Source organism: Leptodactylus fuscus, chromosome 5 (assembly GCF_031893055.1).
Source record: "Leptodactylus fuscus isolate aLepFus1 chromosome 5, aLepFus1.hap2, whole genome shotgun sequence".
NCBI classification, from domain to species: domain Eukaryota; kingdom Metazoa; phylum Chordata; class Amphibia; order Anura; family Leptodactylidae; genus Leptodactylus; species Leptodactylus fuscus.
The window spans coordinates 34,665,196-34,689,808 of NC_134269.1; the positions used below are offsets into that span (position 1 = coordinate 34,665,196).

The window sequence follows — 24,613 nt, forward strand, 5'->3', positions numbered from 1 at the left end:
AGTCTCGGATTGTGGGTCCTGTGATCCTGGAAAAACACTTGATTCCCTCTGCTCAGGCAATGTTCCCCATCTCTGAGGACTGGTTTTTCCAGCAGGACAATGCGCCATGTCACACAGCTAGGCCAATCAATGTGTGGATGAAGGAGCCTGTCATGGCCAGCCCAATCTCCAGACCTGAACCCCATTGAAAACCTCTGGAATGGAATCAAGAGGAAGATGGATAGTCACAAGCCATCAAACATAGAAGAACTGCTTACATGTTTGTGCCAGGAGAGGCATAAACTCACCCAAAAGCAGTGTGACAGATTGGTGGAAAGTAGGATTGAGCCGATCTTGACTTTTCAGGATCGATTTTGAAATCCGATTTCCGATCATTTTTCATTCGAACCCGATCTCGATGCCAATTCCGACCCCAATGCAAGTCAATGGGATTTTTTTACTAATCGGAGATCGGATTTTAAAAACAATCCTATTCACTATACAGCATGGAATCTAACAATGGAACGCTTTAATTATTAGAATCCACGCTGTGTAGTGATTTTTTTAAATCACTAAGTAGCCAGAGGATTTTTTTTTAATCCTCTGGCTACTTAGTCCCCCCTGGTGTCCAATTACCTGAAGAGATGGCTGCTCCGGTGCTCGGTGTTCTCGTTCTTTTTCGCCTCGCTGCCCCCTGCTTCCTAGGTTAGGAGAGTGTGGGCGGGTTAGGAGAGTGTCGGCGGGTACTGGGAGAGGAGACGTCACGTCTCCCCACCCTGTACCCGCCCACACTCTCCTAACCCACAAGCCCCGCCTTCTTTCTATCTCTTTAACACTAACCTGGGAGGTGGGGGCAGCGAGGCGAAGAAGAACGAGAACACCGGGCACCGGACCATCCATCGCTGCAGGTAAGTAGCTACTAGAGATGTTAGCTAGTCTCCCATTAGAATGAATGGATGCAGCCGGCACACAGGGGGTTAAGGATGTGTGCCGGCTGCTTCCATTCATTCCTATGGACCCGCAGCGGAGCTTTCACACTGAGAATGAGCGGAGTGTACGGTGCCGGTACCGTAGTGCTCTATGGTCAGAAGGGCGTTTCTGACCATTAGCCAGAGACGTCCTTCTGCCTCGCGGCGCCTATCGCGCTGTACTGTGGAGCCGGGAGGAACGCCCCCTCCCTCTGCTCACACAGCTCGTCCATAGACGAGTATTATCAGGAGAGGGAGGGGGCGTTCCTCCCGGCTCCACAGCACAGCGCGATTGGCGCCGCGAGGCAGAAGGACGTCTCTGGCTAATGGTCAGAAACGCCCTTCTGACCATAGAGCACTACGGTACCGGCACCGTAAGCTCTTAACAGCGGGCACAGATCGGGAAAGCCGACAGTGCGCTGAATTCAGCGCACTGTCGGCTTTCTGGCAGTATATAACACTGCATGTGCCCAAAAGTGGTGAAAGGTCCTCTTTAATGCCTCTCCAAACAGATGTCCTATTTGTGCGCCAAAAACGAAAACTTGTTTCCCTTTTTTTGTGACATGGGCACAAAAAGTGTCGGTTCTACCCCTTTTTTGTGGTACACATACATCACTGGGAGATCATTCCTCTTTGCGCATACCTGCCAATTCTCCTGAAATAAGGCTGTTAATCTCTAAGCACGGTATGTTCTGGTCAAGACACAGAAAGGATGTGTGGCCGGCACATTTTTGCATTTGCTTCACCAAAGGGGATGTTCCATGCCCAAATATAATATTATCGTTCCCACAAGTTTTGTACTGCTCCCTTATTGTCCCCATACATTGTTTACTACCCCCTTATCGTCAACATGTTGTATACTGCCCCCTTATCATCCTCACACGTTGTATACTGTTCTCTTATTGTCCCCATACATTGTATACTGCTTCCTTATCGTCCCCATATGTTGTATACTGCCCCCTTATTGTCCCCACACATAGTATACTGCTCCCTTATCATCTTCACACGTTGTATACTGTTCTCTTATTGTCCTCACACATTGTATACTGCCCCCTTATGATCCTCACACGTCTCTTATTGTCCCCACACATTGTATACTGCTTCCTTATCGTCCTCATATGTTGTATACTGTTCTCTTATTACCCCCACACATAGTATACTGCCCCCTTATCGTCCCCATATGTTGTATACTGTTCTCTTATTGTCCTCACACATAGTATACTGCCCCCTTATCGTCCCCATATGTTGTATACTGTTCTCTTATTGTCCCCACACATAGTATACTGTTCTCTTATCATCTTCACACGTTGTATACTGCCCCCTTACTGTCCCCACACATTATATACTGCCCCCTTACTGTCCCCACATGCTTATTCGTCTCCCTTATTGTCTCCACAATTAGTATATTGCTTCCTTATCGTCCCCATATGTTGTATACTGCCCTCTTATTGTCCCCACACATAGCATACTGCCCCCTTATCATCCTCACACGTGGTATACTGTTCTCTTATTGTCCTCACACATTGTATACTGCTTCCTTATTGTCCCCACACATTGTATACTGCCCCCTTATCATCCTCACACGTTGTATACTGTTCTCTTATTGTCCCCACACATTGTATACTGCTTCCTTATCGTCCCCATATGTTGTCTACTGCCCCCTTACTGTCCCCACACATTGTATACTGCTTCCTTATCGTCCCCATATGTTGTATACTGCCCCGTTATTGTCCCCATATGTTGTATACTGCCCCCTTACTGTCCCCACACATTGTATACTGCTTCCTTATCGTCCCCATATGTTGTATACTGCCCCGTTATTGTCCCCATATGTTGTATACTGCCCCCTTACTGTTCCCACATGCTTATTCTGCTCCCTTATTGTCTCCACAATTAATATATTGCCTCCTTCTCATCCCCACATGTTGTATACTGCTCTCTTATTGATCCCACACTCAGTTTACTACCTCCTTAGTGTGACCGGTGGTCAGTATGTGTTCAGTGTGGACCCCCTGATCTATGGGACGCCATGCAATTGTTTGGGTTGCTTAGTAGGAAAGACCATCCCTGATTATATAACAAAGTTGCCTTCGTCAGGTGATTGTTGCTAAACAGGGCCAGCCATGTCTGTAAATGGACCTCCACACAGAGCACAGTGATATATAGCAGTATATAGCAGTATCTGTATAAACATTGTGCTGACACAACAAATGACACTACAGCTTTTCATTCTGCACTAGTTCTACACATGTTTGAGCACTAGGTGGCAGTCGCGCCTACATAGCTGACCTTACATCATCACACATCGTACTGTACCAGCTGTAGCCTGACACCATCACATGACTAGCGCGTGACACTGTCACCATGGAAACTAGCCTTCGTTCTGCCCTTCTCAAAAATGGCGTCCGCCTCCAGCATGTCGTGTGGCCACTGGCCATGTGACGAGGAGAGGCACTGAGGTGTCATTCAGGTCATGTGACCCGGAAGAATGCAGGCAGCGGCTGAGAGGCGCTGAGAGTGACTGACACCCAGGTGAGGGGGGCGAGACGGAGGGAAGAATAAATCAGGACGGCGTTATGTGCGGGTTGTGCTGCTTAGGGGGCGTCTAATATGGCCGCTGGCACAGTGAAGTGCAAATGCACGGACAGGATGTCATAATGGACAGCCATGAGGATATTTAGGTATTATATGCAAGAGGACTGTAAGGAGGAAAGGCCTCGGTACCCTACAGCATAGGCATGAACCGAGCCATCTAAACACTAGTGCAGACGCGGAGCAACCAGTCAGATCACCTCTTTCATTTTCTAAGTTGTACTGTGAACATTAGAACGGGGATCTGATTGGCTGTTAACAACCAATGAGATGTGGTCTTTAATTTCCATTGTGTGCAATACAAATAAGAGCAGAAATCTGATTGGTTTCTAGTGTCCACTTTGTCTTTTACTTCCTAAGCTGTAGTGTACACATAAGAGAAGGGATCTGATTGGTTACTAGTGTCCAATAATATTTTGTCTTACTTCCTAAGCTGTAGTGTACACATAAGAGAAGGGATCTGATTGGTTACTAGTGTCCAATAATATCTTGTCTTTTACTTCCTAAGCTGTAGTGTACACATAAGAGCAGGGATGTGATTGGTTGCCAAGGTTGACTTACGTTTACACCCAGTATGGCGTTGTTGCTCTTGGATTTGCAGGTTATTCTGCCTGTTCTTGCATATTATTCGGAGGGATTGTGTATCTGTCACTTATTAGTTTTGTCACAGTTTGGTATTTATTATATTTTTACTTTATGGCAGAAGTTTATAGTGGAGTGTAGGGGGCGCCACTGCAAAATCTGTACCAGCCCCTCTGCCCCCAATTATAATGTATCCTGTATATTACTGGTCTCCTCGTATTGGGAGGCGACACCTTTATGATGGCGCCGCCGCTCTCCCCTCTATCATTTCTTATTTCTTTAGTTTATATGGCGCCATTGTATTTTGCAGCGTCTTGCCCCTGCTTTATGGCTATATACAAGAACCCATTTTTTAAAGGCAATGTGTTGTAGAATTGTACAAAGACTGACTTCATAGGTCTCCATTGTAGCGTCTACGGCTTTGATGGCAGGAATATTAATGCAAGCCACGTACTAGTCTTACCCATAGCTGCCAACAACATTTTGGGGGACTTTAGCCCTTCTCTGGCTCCACCCAGTAATGCACATTTGGGGTGTGTATGTGTGTGTAATTTTATCCTCGCCTTACGTACCCCCTTTTGTGGTTGACCATGAACCTTCCATTCATTTCCCAGGAGTATTAGATACTATAGGGCAGATTTATTGCACCTTTTACACCAGTTGTCTATGTGCACAGTCCGGTGGTCAGTGCGCCCTCCACCAGCTCAGGGGTCTCCCCCTATGTTCTCTGCTTGATTGCAGGACTTTTCTCTCCACATTTTTCAAGCGGAATGGGGGACAGAATCCCCGAACGTAGTTGTGACCGTAGCCTTATCTAGACTGTTTGCATCTTGTATATTTTGGGAGCATTTCCTGTCAAGTGCCTTATAGCAAGAAAGTGGGACACATCACTGATGGGCTTCCATGTTTTTTTCTGTGTGGGATGCCTCAATATAGTATAGACTACAATTTCCTATGTCACTATAACGGAGGGAACACTGACAGATAGTGCCCTAATGGATGGTTACTTAAAAGGAGTCTGTCAGCAGGAAAACTGGTATCAAACTAATGGCAGTACCTTGTAAGGCGGCTTCTATACTTCCCAGAAAGGCCTGGTTCACATCTTCGTTCGGTATTCCGTTTTGGCCAGTCCACATGGGGACCCCCGAACGGAATACCAAACGCATTGACAAGCGGTGAGCCTATGAAAGCACATGGACCCCATAGACTATAATGGGGTCTGTGTGTTTTCCGCGTGGTGTCCGCATGAGTAACGTGGAGAGAAAAGTACTTCATGAGCTAAAACCGCATTGTGTAAAAAAACAAAACGTGTCCAAAAATATTTCCTAATTCCTGAAAAAGATTTTTTCAGTCTACAAGAAACTCTGTGTGAACATACCCTTATTTGGTACTGTCCTGTTCATAAAAAAACAAAAAACATACAGAAAATTATAGGGGAATTGCTGTTTTATTTCTATTCAACCCTTTTCCCTTTCAGGAATTAATAAAAGTTGGAAAATGTAAGGGGCGTTCACACGACTTTTGGATGTCCGTTCTGATAGTGTCAGTTTAAAAAAAAAACAAAAAAAAAAAAAACCCAAACCTATGTATTTTTTTTTAACTGTTCCATTTAATGGACACATCAGCATCCGTTATTGTCTGTTTTGTTTTTTTTGCTTTTATATTGTTCCTGCTTTCTGAGCATGTGCAGAAAAAAATGGACAGTAATAATGGATAGTATAACAGCATTAATGTTAAAACAAAAAAAAACAAAAACGGACACTTGCCGTCCCGCACCCCGCATTATGTCTGAGAAAAAACAAAAAAACGGACGTGACAAATGTGGTGTAAACAGACACTAATGGACAACAGATCAAATCCCATTGAAATCAACAAGATTTCTAATGAATTTATGATGGTTCTGTCAGTGTCCGTTGTCACCATTTTCGAATGGATGCTAGCAGTGGACAGTAGTGACGACAGTGCGAACGCCATCTAACTGTCCAGCAAAAAGGATGCGTATTTGCATCGATAGTTAGAAAGTTCTGCCTAGTTCTCACGGGGACTCCGTGTGTCCTATTCTGTCTCAGCTACCACGACGTGCACGGCATCCCGTCATGGCTCTCTGCTCCGGATTAGGCCCAAATTAATGGGCCTAGGCTGGAGGGTGCTGTTGTGACGTGGACGCCGCGGCTGATTCGGCTGCGGAAACTGCCTGAAGAAAGGGCGTGTTGTCGATTCTTTTTGCACGGAATAAGAGCGCTAGCGGTCTAGATAGGCCTCCATTGTGAGGGGGCGGTTTATGACGTGGATTCAGCGCTATAATCCGCCTCCACTTGCCCCATGTGAATGAGCCCTTATACCTCTCAGAAGGTGGGGATGGAAAAGCAAAAAGAAATGGCATGGCCCTTGAGGCCTGGTAGTTATGGGGTTAATTTCCAGGCTCCTTATCACACACACAAGAAATGGAGAGATTCCACTAGTTATCACTGTATTAGTGACCTGCTCTCTATATGTGGGTGAGCCCAGTATCATTACTGGAAGCCTGAATATCCCATGACACTCACTTACTCTTTGTGCTGTAAATGGTTACATTGTGGATCATGTGACAGTCCTAAGACGGATCTAGCGAGGATGAGCTTCCTGCAGTGACCAGCAGTGGTGTCTTATATAAGTCCAAGGCTAGTAGAGCAGGGCGGCCGCACGTCACACATGGGCACAAGTGCTGCTCCGAAGTGCAACGCTCTCATCAGTTCGTAAAGAACATCAGAAAATGGGATGTGGTTAAAACTATCTACAAATACAGTGCCAAAATTAATAGACCAATCTGATGTTTGTTTTTTTTTTGGGGTTTTTTTAGTCACCACTTTCAAACTAGCGTAGAACACCAGGCAATAAATTTCACTTATTCTTAATATGCCAGATTTTCTAGATCCAGTAAAAAATCTGGCACCGTTTACCACATTCTTATAGTTTATTCCCCCTACAATTCCCAGATTAACCCTCTTTGAAAACCAGGTAATAATCTATAGGGAGCTACCTGCTAATAGGTGGCGCTAGAGCAAATAGAGGTGTTACTTGCATATTCCTTACCCAGAATTCATAGACAGAGACATAGTGCCCCTTCTGACCGAAATTTAGACCTCACCCAGCCAGCCAGTCCCCAGCTTCGCACATGTAAGAGGCAAAAACTTCAAAACAGTTGTCACCGTAAAGGACCTGGAACGTCACTCACATAAGTCACAGGTGATGTCCCAGGTCCTTTACTGTGAAAGATGAGGCCACTGGTTTGTCCCCGGGGCAAGGATTGACCAGACAGGGATGGGGAGCACTGGCCCGACGGGGACAGGTGAGTATGGATTTTAAACCCTTTATTCTAGAGGGAGCTCTCTTTCAAAAGGTGGCGCTAGGGCAAATTGCTCTTTCAACCAAAGAAGTTTTATTTGCATATTATTTACCCAGGAAACTACACATTGATTCTGGTAAAAGAGATCCATATAAGCTCTTGTCTTCCCGATGGCTCCATGCAAGTGGCTGCTCCTTGTAGTGGAGTAGACCATGCCATCTGTTATACTATATGGGCACCGAGGCTGGCACATTGGGATGGGTTACCTTGCAATAGTATCTATTCATACCTCGTAATTGACGTTATTTGATCCGTTGCGTGGTTGATATGTATGTTGGCACTGCCGTATGGTTATTTTATACATGTGATATATTTTAGGTATGCACGGTATAAGGTTGGGTAATCTTCCCTGTTCTTCCTTGTAGGTGTTTTCGCTACCTAGCACCATGCCAGAGCACAATGATCCAAGTCTCCCCCCAGAGGAGAGGATACGAGCTCTGGTGTCGAAAGGGACCTCAGTGGAAGTGAATGATGATATACCTCCTAAACGCTACTATCGCTCCGGGGTGGAGTTGATTCGTATGGCTAATGTGTACGCCGGGGAGGGGAACACAGAAAATGCCTTTGTCTTGTACAATAAGTATATCACGTAAGTATAAAGATTGTCTATAGTTCACTGACTTCTGACTAGTCGCCTCACTGTAAACGGTGACGTGTCCTCGCTCTACATCCTATGTAGGTAATTCACACATAATGTATAGAAGACAAAGGATGTGATATCACGTAATTGGGGGGTTTTGGCCATAATGTTTTAGGCAGGTGGTGGGAAAAACATGCTGTAATACAAGGATTAAGAGCGTATTTTTGTCAATGAACTCTTTCTTGCTCTGTGCTGTACTATTACGTCTCGCTGAATGTATAGTTAATGCTCAGTGTCCTAATAATATGATATCGTAACGCTGTAGGCACAGGAGCACTATCCATACTATTATGGCACTGAGCGTTAACTACATGCTCAGCACAACATAATAGTACGGTGCAGAGCAGCTGGAATTGTAAAATACTTTGACTCCTATGGATTAACCCCTTGGATGCTATGATAAATAGCGATCAAGGCATCCGGGGGCTAGATTACCGCCCCCACCCTTTGGATCTCCTGCGACGAGATCAACCATGGAGCAATGGCCTCTTGACTGCCTGCGGGCATTACACATAGTGAGCCTATGTGCGATGTGCTATATCTACCCCTATGGGGCAGGTAAAAATAAAAAATAATGTAAAAAAATAAACAAATACCGTATTTTTCGGACTATAAGATGCACTTTTCCCCCCAAGTTTGAGAGGAAAATGGGGGGTGCTTCTTACAGTCCGAATAGGGGAGAGGGGTCGCAGCACCGCCCCACTCCTACCGCTGCCGGCTTCCTGCAATGGCAGGAGTAGGACGATGTGCGGGCCCTAGTTTGGAGCAGCCGGTCTCCCAGCGTTGTGAACCACTCCCGTCATCCATCTAAACCCAACCTGTTTCTTTATAAAACTGCGCTAATGTATAAAGAAGAGGATGGAATATTAGAGCTAGTTCACAAGTAAAAACCGCCTGGCTTATTTTGGTCCCGAAAAACCTGCTTTCTAATTAGGAAGCGTTTTTTTGCTTCTTTTTTTTTTTTTTTACCTTGAGGCGTTTTTTGGAGAGTTTTCTGGAGCAGTTTTTGGTTAAAAACTGCTTCAGAAAACGCCAGGCGGTTTTCCCCTCCCCTAAAGTGAATGGACTGTAAAAAAAAAAAAAAAATGCTAGGCGTTTTTCACCTCCCTTTCACTTCTATTGCTTTCCTCAGGCAGAATCCGCCTGAAGAAAGGTCATGTCGCTTCATTTTTTCTACTAGCAGCAAAAAACTGCTAGCAGAAAAACGAAAGCTAGCGGTTTCCATAGACCACCATTGTATGGAGGCAGATTTTGAGGCGAAATCTGCCTCATTGCCCCCGTGTGAGCTAGCCCTTAGTGTGCATGCCCTACCAGCAAAGGGATGTGATGAATCAATAGTCTGTGTGAATGTGAATAAGTAATCCGGTCTCCTGTTATCTGTGGGCCAATCCAGCTTGTCTCTCGGTGCTCCAGATGGGTGGTAGCGGGAATCAATGAGAACATGACAAGGTGTCACCACACCTAGAATGGTGTAGAACTTGTTTTTTTTTTCTATTTGTCCATCCCATCTTCCAATCCATGCTCCTAGTATATGGGTAAGATCTCATACACGCTAAAAATAAATCCACGTTTGTTTGTTTTTTTTGGTTTTTTTGTGTTTTTTTTTAGGCTTTTTATTGAAAAGCTTCCTAAACATCGAGACTATAAAACCGCTAATGCTTTGGAGAAGAAAGAAACTTTGAAGGTAAGGCTGGACTTGCATATTGGGTAACGGGTGCCAAACACTTATTCAGCCAACAGCTATTCCTCCGGTTTCCGCACATGCATACTTGGCTTGGGTGAGACAAACACGTCACTTGCAGACACCTTATTTTACTTGAATCGGACATGACGGACTCAAACTGGCAGATTTCTCTCTCCTCTGACTGCTGTTAGAGGAGAATAAGAAGGAAAAAGATAAAGAAATGAGATAGATCACCAATTCCTTAAATAACCACTCTAAGCTTGACATGCCAGTAATCAATAGAAGATAGATGGCTCCGCAACACTCGCGTGTGTTAAAATTTAGCCTTTAATCTATAAATCGTTTAAAACAAACCAAACAAGAGGACATGCAAGATGTGGTTTAGAAAGACATTGTGAAAAAGATAGAAAAACGGGATTAAAACCGCAGTTTGCTGATGCGTTTCAGGACATTAGTGTGCCTTACTCATAGCTTTGCTGCCACTATATGAGCGTGCACCCTTAATCTAATGTGTTTCAAAGATGGATTGCAGGCACATGAGGTGTTACATGAAGAAACTTATATTTGTGCTTCTTTTTGTAGAAACTGAAGGAAGTGGCCTTCCCAAAAGCTGAAGAGTTAAAGAAAGAGCTGCACAAGCGATACAGTAAAGAGTATTCGGAGTACCTGGACAGAAGAGTAAGTTGTTGGTAAAGACGTCACATATGAGGCGTATAGGATTATATGACTGACCAGTGACAATATTGACTTCTGTTCATGTAGCGAAGTGAAGAAGAAGAATGCACTCGCCGCCTGGCCATGCTGCAGGAGCTTGAAGCAGAGAAGCAGCGGGTAGCACGCATGAAGCAGCAGCAAGAGCAGCAGGAGCAATTCCAGGTCTTTGAAGACATGATCCGTAAGAAAGAACTGGAGAATGAGCGACTACGGATCCTCCACCAGTTCTCTACTGACAAGTCTAAGTCACAGACACCCGGGGGACCTCTCATCCCAGGGGTCAATGAGCCCCCTATTGTTCCACAGGTACCTGCCAATGATGCCGTCCTTCCTCGGCCGCCCGTAGTTGATAGGACTCTGAAGCCAGCGTCCATCGGTCACAATGAAGGCTGTGAGTAGACACTGCTGAGGTTCTGTTACTTGTGTATAGTGCTTTTAGCTATAGAGGACATATAATAGAGACAACCACTTCTCTCACCAGGGTATAACTTACTGGGTGCAGAGGCTGTGGTTACACCTGGGCGTTATGCAGTTGGGGGGCTTGCTACATATTTTGCATTGGGGCCCTGGAGCTTCACAACTGTGGTTGTCACTGATGTCCCTGATTCCTCTTTGTTGCTTCCAGTTGTGTCCACGGATGGACTTCGCCATGTCAGGATTCCTCAGGAAGTTTGTGTGAAATTTCTGAAGCTTGCAGAGGCTAATACACAGAGAGGAGTGGAGACCTGCGGGATCTTATGTGGGAAGCTGGTAAGGGTGCATGTAAAATGTGGGGGGGCTTTTACATTATGTTTACTAATAATGTTCTAGATATTTTCACAATGTGTTTATGTCTCTTTACTGCTCCATTTACCATTTCCTAGATGCAGAATGAGTTTACCATCACCCACGTCATTGTGCCCAAACAGTGCGGTGGGCCGGATTACTGTAACACCGAGAATGAGGAGGACCTGTTCTTAATCCAGGACCAGCACGGACTTATCACACTGGGCTGGATACATGTACGTATGACTTATGTTTCTATTACTGTCATATTCTATGGTACAATAATGTGAATAACATATTCACTGTGTTTGCTGTTAGAAAATGACTCCGTGAAGGGTTATAACATTTATTTATGCTACATGCTGTAGCACCGCCTGGTGTTCAAAATACATAGAAATGTTCAAATCCACCTATTGATCTGAGTGCTGGTGGGAACACATGCTCAGTAGAGATGAGCGAGTACTGTTCGGATCAGCTGATCCGAACAGCACGCTCGCATAGAAATGAATGGACATAGCCAGCACGCGGGGGGGTTAAGCGGCCGGCCGCCGTCAAAGTGGAAGTACCAGGTGCATCCATTCATTTCTATGGAACGTGCTGTTCGGATCGGCTGATCCGAACAGTACTCGCTCATCTCTAATGCTCAGACATTGTGAACGAAGGAGCAGCCTTTATTCAGAGATCTACAAACTCTGGACATGGCAGGACATGACTGCAGTTTATGGTTGTTTTATGATCAGTCACTCTCTCCACCACTCAGCTTCTCTCCCTCTATCATATATACCTATATATCACAGAGCTCAGCTTCTCTCCTCTATCATATAATCCTATATATCACAGAGCTCAGCTTCTCTCCTCTATCATATATACCTATATATCACAGAGCTCAGCTTCTCTCCTCTCATATAATCCTATATATCACAGAGCACAGCTTCTCTCCTCTATCATATAACCCTATTTATCACAGAGCTCAGCTTCCCTCCTCCATCTTATAAATCTATATATCCATCCATTTTATAAATCTATAAGATGGATATATAGATTTATACGAAGAACTACAGGAGCATACTGCACATGCGGAGTGTGACCCCCAGCCGGAAGAAGACATGGTTGCTGTTGAAGATGGAGGCATCGCTGGAGAGAGTTCTCTGGCAGCATTGGGGATGTCCCCAGTGCTGTTTGAACGCTGGGGCCCACCCCCAGTTCTGCGAGAGAACTCATTTGCATACCAGTATTTCTACCGAACGTCGGGCCGGAGACGTCATCTAAAGGTAAGAGATGAATAGCCTTTCTAAAGGCTATTCTGACGTGTTAACTAGAAAAAAAAGATTTTTAATGGTAGAATCCCTTTAATTTCTATACTCTTATTTTCACAGACACATCCCACTCAGACCGCCTTTCTATCTAGCGTTGACCTGCACACTCACTGTTCATACCAAATGATGCTCCCAGAATCCATTGCCATTGTCTGCTCCCCAAAATTCCAGGAGTAAGTATCTTTTACTTCAGTATATTTTGATAGGTGTGAGCGAGTCATTAATAATTAACTATACATGGCATATACTAGCGCTCTTAGTGCCACTCCCTAAAATAATAACCTATATGCAACTCCCTAGTATTGAGCGTATTTTCAGACCCTGCAGGCAGATAGGTAGTTAGTTTTGAATCAGTAGGGGTCTGACACCTGGACCCCGCACCAATCCTCCTGGTGTCAGAAGCTACAGAGGTGCATGGAGCCAGAAGTAGCAGAGCTGTAGTACCCTGGTGCCACTGCTATACAATGGATGGGGCTGTCACTCTGCACATATTACTGGAATAGGAGAAGAGCTGCAGCTTTCAGTGCGCAGGGACGACCAGGTCAGCTGATCAGTTCAGGGGTCAAATACTGATGACCTATCCCATGGTTGGGTCATCAATATGAAAAGTTCCTTTCACCTGAGCTGTATGGCTCTGACCCGTTGCATCATTGTCTACATTCATTAATATGCACAACCTACTTATATTAGTAAATCCTGGCTGCAAGGTAAATATGGATATGATTCTGTCCTATTAATTTGTTGGGTCCTTTTTTGCAGAACAGGAATCTTTAGACTGACAGACTACGGCATGAACGAAATCGGCGATTGTCGAGAGAAAGGTTTTCACCCACACTGCAGAGACCCTCCCCTGTTCTGTGTAAGTGTAATACTGTAGAAGTAATGTGTGACTAAAGGGCAAGAATATGACTTTCTTTTATTTGGAGGAGCCCTGTGTCTGCATGAGGCTATAATCACATCTGCGCCAGTGTCTCTATTGTAGTGTCCTCTTGAAAATCGGCAGAGGGGGGAAAAGACCTGCACAGAGGACTTTTTACTGTACCGCTTTCAATTTTAAAGGGATCCTATCATTAAAACACAATTTTTTTTCTGCTTACCATGTAGGAATAGAAAATAGGCTGCTTAAGAAAGGCTATTCTTCTCCTACCTTTAGATGTCTCCTCAGTGCCACTTTTTGGTAGAAATCCCGGTTTTCGTCAGTATGGAAATGAGTTCTCTCGCAACACTGGGGGCGCCCCCAGTGTTGCGAGAGAACTCATTTGCATACTGACCAAAACAGAGATTTCTACGGAACGGCAGCCTGGAGAAGAATAGCTTTTCTTAAGGCTATTCCAACGTGGTAGGCAGAAAAAATACAATTTTAATGATAGGATCCCTTTAAAATGACAGACCCCATTATAGTTAAAGGGGTCCTCCAGACTCTGTGTGTAACTGCTATTACATCAGTCTGCCTCTCTATTGTTCTGGTCCTTTGACAGACTGTGAACTTAGAGTAATTTGTCAAGTCGTGTATTTCAGATGAAGTTTGGGTAGTTTAACCCCAACTCCCAAACCATAGAAAGTTCCTGCATTCACAGTCCTATCCATTGCCAATTGTTGAAGACCATAGGCTGTCACCACTAAGATGGTTAGAGAAACTCTTTGAAACTCTGCAAAATTTTGATTATTATTTTTAATATTAAATTTCTACAAATGTAATTGCATTTATGTTTAAAGTATATGGCCGGTTTTACATTTGTAGTCATTTTTTATAGGTTTTTTTTTTTTTGCTAGTTTTGTCTGTTTCCTTCCCCGTGTTTGCTTTTCCCATAGTTTGTCATTCCGTCTATCTCTGTTTGCCACAAGCATGAAATATCTTCTCATTTTTGCCCCCTACAGGCCAGCAACCACACTACAATATGTCAGCAAGCCGCCACTGTCATGGACCTACGATAATTTCTACCAAGTGTCTGTCAGTTCTCAGACCCTGAATTCTTAACCCCTTGACTTGCCATTAAACGCCTTGTGAAGAGCATGGAAGACACGGACATGGACTATACAGTGAGAGATGGAGATTCTCCAAGCTATCAAGGTTGTGGCTGCTGTGAATTGGCTCCTCTTGCCTGTGGCTATTGCCTGGTATTAGTTAGAGAATGGCGCCAACTAGTGTTCCTGCCTCGACAGGACACTGTGACGCTATAAAGCATTTAGTAGATTGATGCATTTCTCTCTGCAATATTTACAGCTTCTAACACATTTGGTGCTAAAGTTTGCAAAAGTTTCCTTCCTTTTATAGGTGTTTGGGACTGTAAATTTGCACTCCAAAAATAATATTTTTTTTTCTTTTTTACCGTTTTAGCAACATTTCTGCAGTTGAGCAAGCTTTCTTCATTCAGACGTTATTTTAGTAATAGAAAATTTGTATATAATTTAATTTATTTGATCATTTTTCCTAAAAAAACAAATGCCAGAAAAATATATCTCACAGTTTGATAAAAGAGGATAATACTGTATAATGTTTATTTTCTAGCAGCATTAAATATTTTCAATGCTTCCTGAAGGTGATCAGCGGTGTGTGGTTATTATTATCCCATATTGTCCTACTTGGTACACCCCAGTATGGACAATGCTTTCAAGGATGCTGAAGAGTATTTAAAGGTAAAAACTTAAAGGGAATGTGTTGCCAGAAAAGCAAGTTTTATGCAAGATCTTCATGATAGCCCTTAAAGGGATCCTATCATTGGATACCTTTTCATGATAGCCCTTAAAGGGATCCTATCATTGGATACCCTTTTTTCTGACTAACATGTAGGAATAGCCTTAAGAAAGGTTATTCTTCTCCTTCCTTTAGATGTCTTCTCTGCGCCGCCGTTTGGTTGAAATCCCGGTTTTCTTTAGTATGCAAATGAGTTCTCTCACAGCACTGGGGGTGTCCCCAATGCTTTGAGAGAAATCTCCAGGGACGCCTCTATCTTCTTCTGGAACGCCCTCTCCCTGTGTCTTCTTCCGTCCTGGGTTTTAATCTTCTAGGCCTTGGACAGAGCCGACTTCGCAAGCCCGGGCCACAAGAAAATGGCCACTTACACAGTAAGCTGGTGTAAGCAGCTATTTTCTTGTGGCCGCTTACACAGTAAGCTGGTGTAAGCGGCCATTTTCTTGTGGCCCGAGCATGCGCAGTAGGCTGTACCTGAGGCCTAGAAAATTGAATCCCAGGACTTAAGAAGACACAGGGAGAGGGTGTTCCAGAAAAAGATGGAGGCGTTGCTGGAGATTTCTCTTGTGGCATTGGGGTCGCCCCCAGTGCTGTTTGAGCGTTGGGGACCACCCCCAGTGCTGCGAGAGAACTCATTTGCACACCAAAGAAAACCCGGATTTCTACCTAGCGGCGGCGCGGAGAAGACTTCTAAAGGTAGGAGGAGAATATCCTTTCTTAAGGCTATTCCTGTGTGTTAGTCAGAAAAAAAGATTATCCAATGATAGGATCCCTTTAAAGATTTGGAGCAAATCACTGTTAAAAACGCTGTCGGAAATTGAGATTTGCAGTGGATCTCAATGCCGAATAGTGTTTGGTATCATTTTATAGAACAGATTAGATCTTCTTAATAGTCCTAATGGATGCTGAGATTTCGGCATTAGAAGTAAGGACGTATTAGATACCGTCCTCTGCTACAGAAGTGCCACCCTGAGAGGACGTATAGATACGTGGCTGGCAGGGAAAGGGTTTAAATTTTTTTTTTTTTTTTAAATCCTGCAGTTTTGGTCACTAAGGGGGCATTCACACGGAGTAACACCGGGCTTGTATCACAGCCGTACACGCCGGCGTTACGGCAGACTGCCGAACACTTCCCATTCACTTCAATGGGAGCGCTCGTAACAGCGGCGTTTACGAGCGCTCCCATTGAAGTGAATGGGAAGTGTTCGGCAGTCTGCCGTAACGCCGGCGTGTACGGCTGTGATACACACCCGCCGTTACGCCGTGTGAATGCCCCCTAAGGCAAATAATATGCTGACACTTTGCAGCACTTGATCATTGTTATCATGTAGATAAAACCCCTCTGTGCAATGCCTCTGCCCAAGTCACTGAGCATTCCTAAAAGAATCTCCCTCAGAAGTCAGAATGGTCTGGAGCAGACCCTATTATCTATGTCCGGTGGTTCATCTCCAGGAAACTATTTTAGGCTTAGTGGCAAGAGTTGGAATTGCAATATTTTTAAGATTTTTTTTTTTTCCCCACCCCTGATGGATACAGTGATAACTATCTCTGCCATTCCCATTTATGTGAATGGGAGAGGGATGTGTCCTATTTGACAGGGGCAAGTTTACATTCAACACTGCTGCATTTATGACAAGGGTAGTCTCAGTAGCCAGATCTCCCCCCCCCCCCCAGATCAGTCTCAGAGGATAAATATTGTTTGTGGCATTACCCCTTCAATCTTCATAAATTCGCCTATACACCACAATGTGACATTTCCTTCTGATATAACATTTTATGGGGGTAAAAGGTCTGCTCCTGTATACCATTAACACTATATCATACGGCCATTCAATGCACTATTTGCTCATTGCTTTAAAGATTTAGATAACGTCTTGGTATGTTATTTTAGTGCATGCTCACTGAGGATCGAAGGATTGTTTAAAGGTCACTTGGCTTTCAGGAATATTTTCTATGTAAAGAAAATTTCCTTTAAAACAAAGAATCCTCCGTAGAAATAAGTGGGCCATACACATTAAGGGATGTTGGGCAAATAAGTTACTATCTCTGCTTCCTGCCATGTAAACATCCAGAGATTCCCCATACCTGATCTTACTGCTGCTCTCAGGAGACTGTCACTCTTTTCCCATAAATCCCTATTGAGATTGGTGGCCAACTTTATTGGCCAACTATAACTTTAATTGCCAAATATATAACACTAAAAGCAGACTTGCAGGAACTGAAATACAAATCACTGAAAATGTCAAACCAGCCCAAACCTTAACCTCATAAAAAATCCTTACTTCTCAAATCTCGCTCCATGAACATTCACAAAAATAGGTACTTTTCAGCTTCTTTTTATCCAGTAGATGCACCAATTCCATCTCCATTTGGAAATGAGGCTCAAGTGCAATGGCATGTCACCTCCCTCTGTTCTCTGTATAACAGCTGGAGAAAATGGCTGATCAGCGGGAGGCTAGGCGTCATTCCAGTGCTTACTGAAATTGATCACCTATTCTGTGAATAGGTCATCAATATTATTAGCCTGGAATTATTTCCCTTTAGTCCTGACCACTTCCATTGCAAACCCTGTCCATTTTATATAAGCCACACCCACTTGTCAGCCAAGGTAGAAGGTGTGTAAATGTCACGCAAAGCATGAATGCCAGTTTTGGGCACAAATTGTGTCAGGATTCTGATGTATTTTCAATAGTGAATATGTTCCATAATACAAACCACTCAATTCAGAAAGGACAGACCATCATTTACTTTGGCTAACTTTTTTTTTTTTTTTTGGGGGGGGGGGGGGGGGAGATTGAAACATAGAGAGGTAGAATGATGAAACCTAGGTAGACACCGTTAAATGTACAGTAATCAGGATATTGGGCAGCACTGATCATAGGTCAGAAAAAGCAAACAAATTACACAACCAAAAAAGTTCAAGGGACTTTGTCAGTGAATTTGAGCCCAACAACCTGCTAATACCACAACACAAGTCCTAAGAAGTTTTCGCCAGTCATAATGCACGAAAACTGAAAAAATACAATTCTAATAATTCATATTAAAAGTGTTTTCTGGGCAAAAAGAATAATTTTTTCAAAAAAGGTCTGTTAGTGCTATTAATGGGTTAATAAGTGCTCCCAAATACCTTTAGCAGTGTTTTGAGTGATTTCTGGGTTTAGCTGGGAGCTCCTGTTATCTTCTGCATTTGTTTACATGGGAAGTTTCCTGTTCTGTTTTCCTCCAACTACCATGAAGCCTTGCACTTCACTCAGAGCTGACTCCCTCCCTTCCCTCTCTCACTCACTCCCCCTCCCTGTTTCCCTAGCTAGCTTGCCCACTACTACCGTAGCTCTTCCTAACTAATTCACCCTCCACCCCATCATACTTGCCTTTCTTGGGGACAGCAGCTTGTGACATCCCGTGCCCAGAATATCTGAACAGGAAGACAGGTAAGTATGATTGGGGTGGGGGTGTTTTTGGATTGGTGACATTTTGTTTCCGGAAACAGAACATCATCAGAAAATCGGAAAATGTGCCTGGGTTCCTCACATGACCATCTTGGCGATCTAGATTAAATATAGCTTTTTGGTACAGTAAGTAATTTAAGAAGGTAGGTTGAGGGGTAGTTTAGATTTGAAAGATCGGGACAACTCCTTTAAATAAAACAAAACATTGTCCCCTGAGGGGTTAAAGCTGATATCTATAAGCCCCCCAGCCATTTAAATGCCCTGAATATCGATCACGACATCCAAGGGGACTATTCTGGAGTTATCTCCAGCTCCAATGTAATAGCACTGCACTGAGTGAGAAAGGGTTAAACAACTTATAAGAGATTAATAAGTGTCCCCTTTTTTCTGGAAACAGTGCCACTCTTGTCAAGTGGCTGTGTCTGGTATTGCATCCCTGCACCATTTCTGAAACATTTAGTGAGAATTCACGCCTAATCTTTCCTTTCTTTGTATCCTGTAGCAGAGGAAATAAGTTAAGTTAAGACGATTGCTAAGGACACTTCAGAATGACATCACTACAGAGGCAGCTTATCAGCTATGTACAATTACCCGACTGCTATAAAACTTGCCGCTGGAAGGTTCAGGTATGAGGATGCCATTGTCTCTGTGCTCGGTTCCTAGATGCAATGTCTAGCCTGCTCCACTATGGTGGTGTATGCGTGTGCAATGAAAGAGCCAGTCCTCTAAAACTAAGAGAAAACAATTTGCAGATGTGGATCATCAAAACGGCTTTGACCCATCAAGACATGGACTCTACAAGACCTCTCCAAAAGTTCTATGGTATCAGGGACTAAGACGTTAGCAGCAGATCCTTTAAGAACACAGGATAGTTTGATCGTTAAAAGATTTTTTGTTTTTTTTCATATTATGTCTGGGTTCTCTTATTTGTGGGCCAAATCATTTAGGTCTGGTGATGACTCCCCTGGCTGTTCTCGGCGGCTTAGAGGACCAAATGAATTTGGTAAATGCTTTCTGGACGGATGAGAAGAATTCTTTTGGGATTGTTTGGAAAAGGTAGAGTAGCCTAGGGAAGATATTCATTTTTAAGCGATTAATTTGGCCTAAGGAAAATGTTTGTTTTGGTACCGTGTTAGCCAGTGGTTATAAAATATAAAAAACAAAAAAAACTTTGCAAGTCTTCCGTAGGTGATACCTTTTTTAATGGCTAACTCATAATGATGACAGAATATGACGTTTCGAAGCTTCCTCTGAGCTTCTTCTTCAGATATAACTAAAAACACCTTCTAGAGGCTGCATACAGTTAGGGCCAGAAATATTTGGACAGTGACAAAAGTTTTGTTATTTTAGCTGTTTACTAAAACATGTTCAGAAATACAATTATATATATCATATGGGCTGAAAGTGCACACTCCCAGCTGCAATATGAGAGTTTCCACATCCAAATCGGAGAAAGGGTTTAGGAATCATAGCTCTGTAATGCATAGCCTCCTCTTTTTCAAGGGACCAAAAGTAATTGGACAATGGACTCTAAGGGCTGCAATTAACTCTGAAGGCGTCTCCCTTGTAAACCCGTAATCAATGAAGTAGTTAAAAGGTCTGGGGTTGATTCCAGGTGTGTGGTTTTGCATTTGGAAGCTGTTGCTGTGACCAGACAACATGCGGTCAAAGGAACTCTCAATTGAGGTGAAGCAGAACATCCTGAGGCTGAAAAAAAATAAAAAATCCATCAGAGAGATAGCAGACATGCTTGGAGTAGCAAAATCAACAGTCGGGTACATTCTAAGAAAAAAGGAATTGACTGGTGAGCTTGGGAACTCAAAAAGGCCTGGGCGTCCACGGATGACAACAGTGGTGGATGATCGCCGCATACTTTCTTTGGTCAAGAAGAACCCGTTCACAACATCAACTGAAGTCCAGAACACTCTCAGTGAAGTAGGTGTATCTGTCTCTAAGTCAACAGTAAAGAGAAGACTCCATGAAAGTAAATACAAAGGGTTCACATCTAGATGCAAACCATTCATCAATTCCAAAAATAGACAGGCCAGAGTTAAATTTGCTGAAAAACACCTCAAGAAGCCAGCTCAGTTCTGGAAAAGTATTCTATGGACAGAGGAGACAAAGATCAACCTGTACCAGAATGATGGGAAGAAAAAAGTTTGGAGAAGAAAGGGAACGGCACATGATCCAAGGCACACCACATCCTCTGTAAAACATGGTGGAGGCAACGTGATGGCATGGGCATGCATGGCTTTCAATGGCACTGGGTCACTTGTGTTTATTGATGACATAACAGCAGACAAGAGTAGCCGGATTAATTCTGAAGTGTACCGGGATATACTTTCAGCCCAGATTCAGCCAAATGCTGCCAAGTTGATCAGACGGCGCTTCATAGTACAGATGGACAATGACCCCAAGCATACAGCCAAAGCTACCTAGGAGTTCATGAGTGCAAAAAAGTGGAACATTCTGCAATGGCCAAGTCAATCACCAGATCTTAACCCAATTGAGCATGCATTTCACTTGCTCAAATCCAGACTTAAGGCGGAAAGACCCACAAACAAGCAAGACCTGAAGGCTGCGGCTGTAAAGGCCTGGCAAAGCATTAAGAAGGAGGAAACCCAGCGTTTGGTGATGTCCATGGGTTCCAGACTTAAGGCAGTGATTGCCTCCAAAGGATTCGCAACAAAATATTGAAAATAAAAATATTTTGTTTGGGTTATGTTTATTTGTCCAATTACTTTTGAGCTCCTAAAATGTGGAGTGTTTGTAAATAAATGTGTACAATTCCTACATTTTCTATGAGATATTTTTGTTCAACCCTTCAAATTAAACGTTACAATCTGCACTTGAATTCTGTTGTAGAGGTTTCATTTCAAAACCAATGTGGTGGCATGCAGAGCCCAACTCGCGAAAATTGTGTCACTGTCCAAATATTTCTGGCCCTAACTGTATTTATGTACAACTGGACACAGGGCTAGAATTACAGGAGGGAGGGGGGAAGAGGCTTATTACTATATACTTATAACAACAAACAATCAATTGCCAGATCCCTGGTTCTCATCTTAATGGCTGTCTTAATGATTTGTATAAAAAGACATAAACCCAAGTGAGATGTTCATAATAGGATGAACATCTCACTTGGGTTTATGTCTTTTTATACAAATCATTAAGACAGCCATTAAGATAAGAACAGGGATCTGGCAATTGATTGTTTGTTGTTATAAGTATATAGTAATAAGCCTCTTCCCCCCTCCCTCCTGTAATTCTAGCCCTGTGTCCAGTTGTACATAAATATGCAGCCTCTAGAAGGTGTTTTTAGTTATATCTGAAGAAGAAGCTCAGAGGAAGCTTCGAAACGTCATATTCTGTCATCATTATGAGTTAGCCATTAAAAAAGGTATCACCTACTGAAGACTTGCAAAGTTTTTTTTGTTTTTTATAATTTGGCCTAGTCATGAGAACCTTGGAAGACTCACCTAGACCGGTCAGAGTGAAGAGTGCGCAAGACCTGGAGGAAGTTTAGAGTGTATGTTACAGAAGGTGAACTGGTGAGGTGTACACCAAGGTGCTGAATAGTTTTGACTGACCAAGTAAAGGGGAAGGAGAAGGGAAGTGAGCGAACTAGGGGGTCAGGACGCAAGATATTGAGCGTAGTGCTCTTAGGTTCATTTTATAATTGCCATAGTAGCTATGAGTGGAGGGAAAGGTCGTGACTGGTTGGGTGATAAATAGCAGAACATCATTTGTGAATGCGGAGATCTTGAAATGTGGATATCCTGATCGCAGACCCTAGATGTCTGGATTATGACAGATTGCCACGAGCATATGCTCCATGACGAGGGCATATAGGAGGGGGGAGAGAAGGCATCCCTGCCAGGTACTGTTGTGGATGGTCAAGGGAGAGGAGAGGGTGCCATTAACTCGAATTTGAGTCTGTGGGGAATTGTAGAGAGCATGTATATGGGAGAGCATAACAAGGCCTAGACTCCTAAGGGAGTATCAAGGGAGACTGTGTTGAATGTCTGGGCCGGGAGCAGGGTTTTGTAGAAGAATGCCATGTATCCATCAGGACAGGACTTTCACTCCCGGAAGGCCAGATACAGACAGTTCTAATTCTGCTTGAGAAAATGGCATCTCCAGCTGACTTAAATCATCCGCTGTGAGGGGTGGGAGGGCAGTATCACGAACATATTGAGGCAGGCTACGTGGAGGCTCAGGTTTTTGGTTGGAAACATGAGAGGGAAACAGATACAGTCCTATGAAAAAGTTTGGGCACCCCTATTAATCTTAATCATTTTTAGTTCTAAATATTTTGGTGTTTGCAACAGCCATTTCAGTTTGATATATCTAATAACTGATGGACACAGTAATATTTTAGGATTGAAATGAGGTTTATTGTACTAACAGAAAATGTGCAATATGCATTAAACCAAAATTTGACCGGTGCAAAAGTATGGGCACCTCAACAGAAAAGTGACATTAATATTTAGTAGATCCTCCTTTTGCAAAGATAACAGCCTCTAGTCGCTTCCTGTAGCTTTTAATCAGTTCCTGGATCCTGGATGAAGGTATTTTGGACCATTTCTTTCTACAAAACAATTCAAGATCAGTTAAGTTTGATGGTCGCCGAACATGGACAGCCCGCTCTCAAATGATCTGAAAACAAAGATTGTTCAACATAGTTGTTCACGGGAAGGATACAAAAAGTTGTCTCAGAGATTTAACCTGTCAGTTTCCACTGTGAGGAACATAGTAAGGAAATGGAAGACCACAGGGACAGTTCTTGTTAAGCCAAGAAGTGGCAGGCCAAGAAAAATATCAGAAAGGCAGAGAAGAAGAATGGTGAGAACAGTCAAGGACAATCCACAGACCACCTCCAAAGAGCTGCAGCATCATCTTGCTGCAGATGGTGTCACTGTGCATCGGTCAACAATACAGCACACTTTGCACAAGGAGAAGCTGTATGGGAGAGTGATGAGAAAGAAGCCGTTTCTGCACGTACGCCACAAACAGTCGCCTGAGGTATGCAAAAGCACATTTGGACAAGCCAACTTAATTTTGGAAGAAGGTCCTGTGGACTGATGAAACAAAGATTGAGTTGTTTGGTCATACAAAAAGGCGTTATGCATGGCGTCCAAAAAAAAACAGCATTCCAAGAACAACACTTGCTACCCACTGTAAAATTTGGTGGAGGTTCCATCATGCTTTGGGGCTGTGTGGACAATGCCGGCACCGGGAATCTTGTTAAAGTTGAGGGTCGCATGGATTCCACTCAGTATCAGCAGATTCCTGAGAATAATGTTCAAGAATCAGTGACGAAGTTGAAGTTACGCCGGGGATGGATATTTCAGCAAGACAATGATCCAAAACATCGCTCCAAATCGACTCAGGCATTCATGCAGAGGAACAATTACAATGTTCTGGAATGGCCATCCCAGTCCCCAGACCTGAATATCATTGAACATGTGTGGGATGATTTGAAGCGGGCTGTCCATGCTCGGCGACATCAAACTTAACTGAACTTGAATTGTTTTGTAAAGAGGAATGGTCCAAAATCCCTTCATCCAGGAACTGATTAAAAGCTACAGGAAGCGACTAGAGGCTGTTATCTTTGCAAAAGGAGGATCTACTAAATATTAATGTCACTTTTCTGTTGAGGTGCCCATACTTTTGCACCGGTCAAATTTTGGTTTAATGCATATTGCACATTTTCTGTTAGTACAATAAACCTCATTTCAATCTTGAAATATTACTGAGTCCATCAGTTATTAGATATATCAAACTGAAATGGCTGCTGCAAACACCAAAATATTTAGAACTAAAAATGATTAAGATTAATAGGGG

General features: G+C 43.4%; 2 protein-coding genes across 4 annotated transcripts in view; one reads left to right on the forward strand and one right to left on the reverse strand.

The window, feature by feature from the left end:
* Positions 1-24,613, reverse strand: part of LOC142202649 (caspase-7-like) — a 436,926-nt gene that overhangs the window by 40,357 nt on the left and 371,956 nt on the right. The gene's annotated exons all lie outside the window — the stretch shown is intronic.
* Positions 3,350-15,166, forward strand: STAMBP (STAM binding protein). 3 transcript variants are annotated; one of them, XM_075272800.1, is made up of 10 exons: positions 3,350-3,479; positions 7,872-8,095; positions 9,755-9,830; positions 10,413-10,508; positions 10,593-10,935; positions 11,170-11,294; positions 11,408-11,545; positions 12,686-12,798; positions 13,385-13,484; positions 14,504-15,166. In XM_075272800.1, exons 2-10 carry the CDS (start codon positions 7,893-7,895, stop codon positions 14,558-14,560), a joined length of 1,251 nt encoding a protein of 416 aa, XP_075128901.1. In that variant the 5' UTR covers positions 3,350-3,479; positions 7,872-7,892; the 3' UTR covers positions 14,561-15,166. The 3 variants fall into 3 exon arrangements, with proteins under 3 accessions (XP_075128901.1, XP_075128903.1, XP_075128902.1); XM_075272802.1 differs by having other exon boundaries at positions 3,422-3,479; positions 7,889-8,095; XM_075272801.1 differs by lacking the exon at positions 3,350-3,479 and adding an exon at positions 3,560-3,628.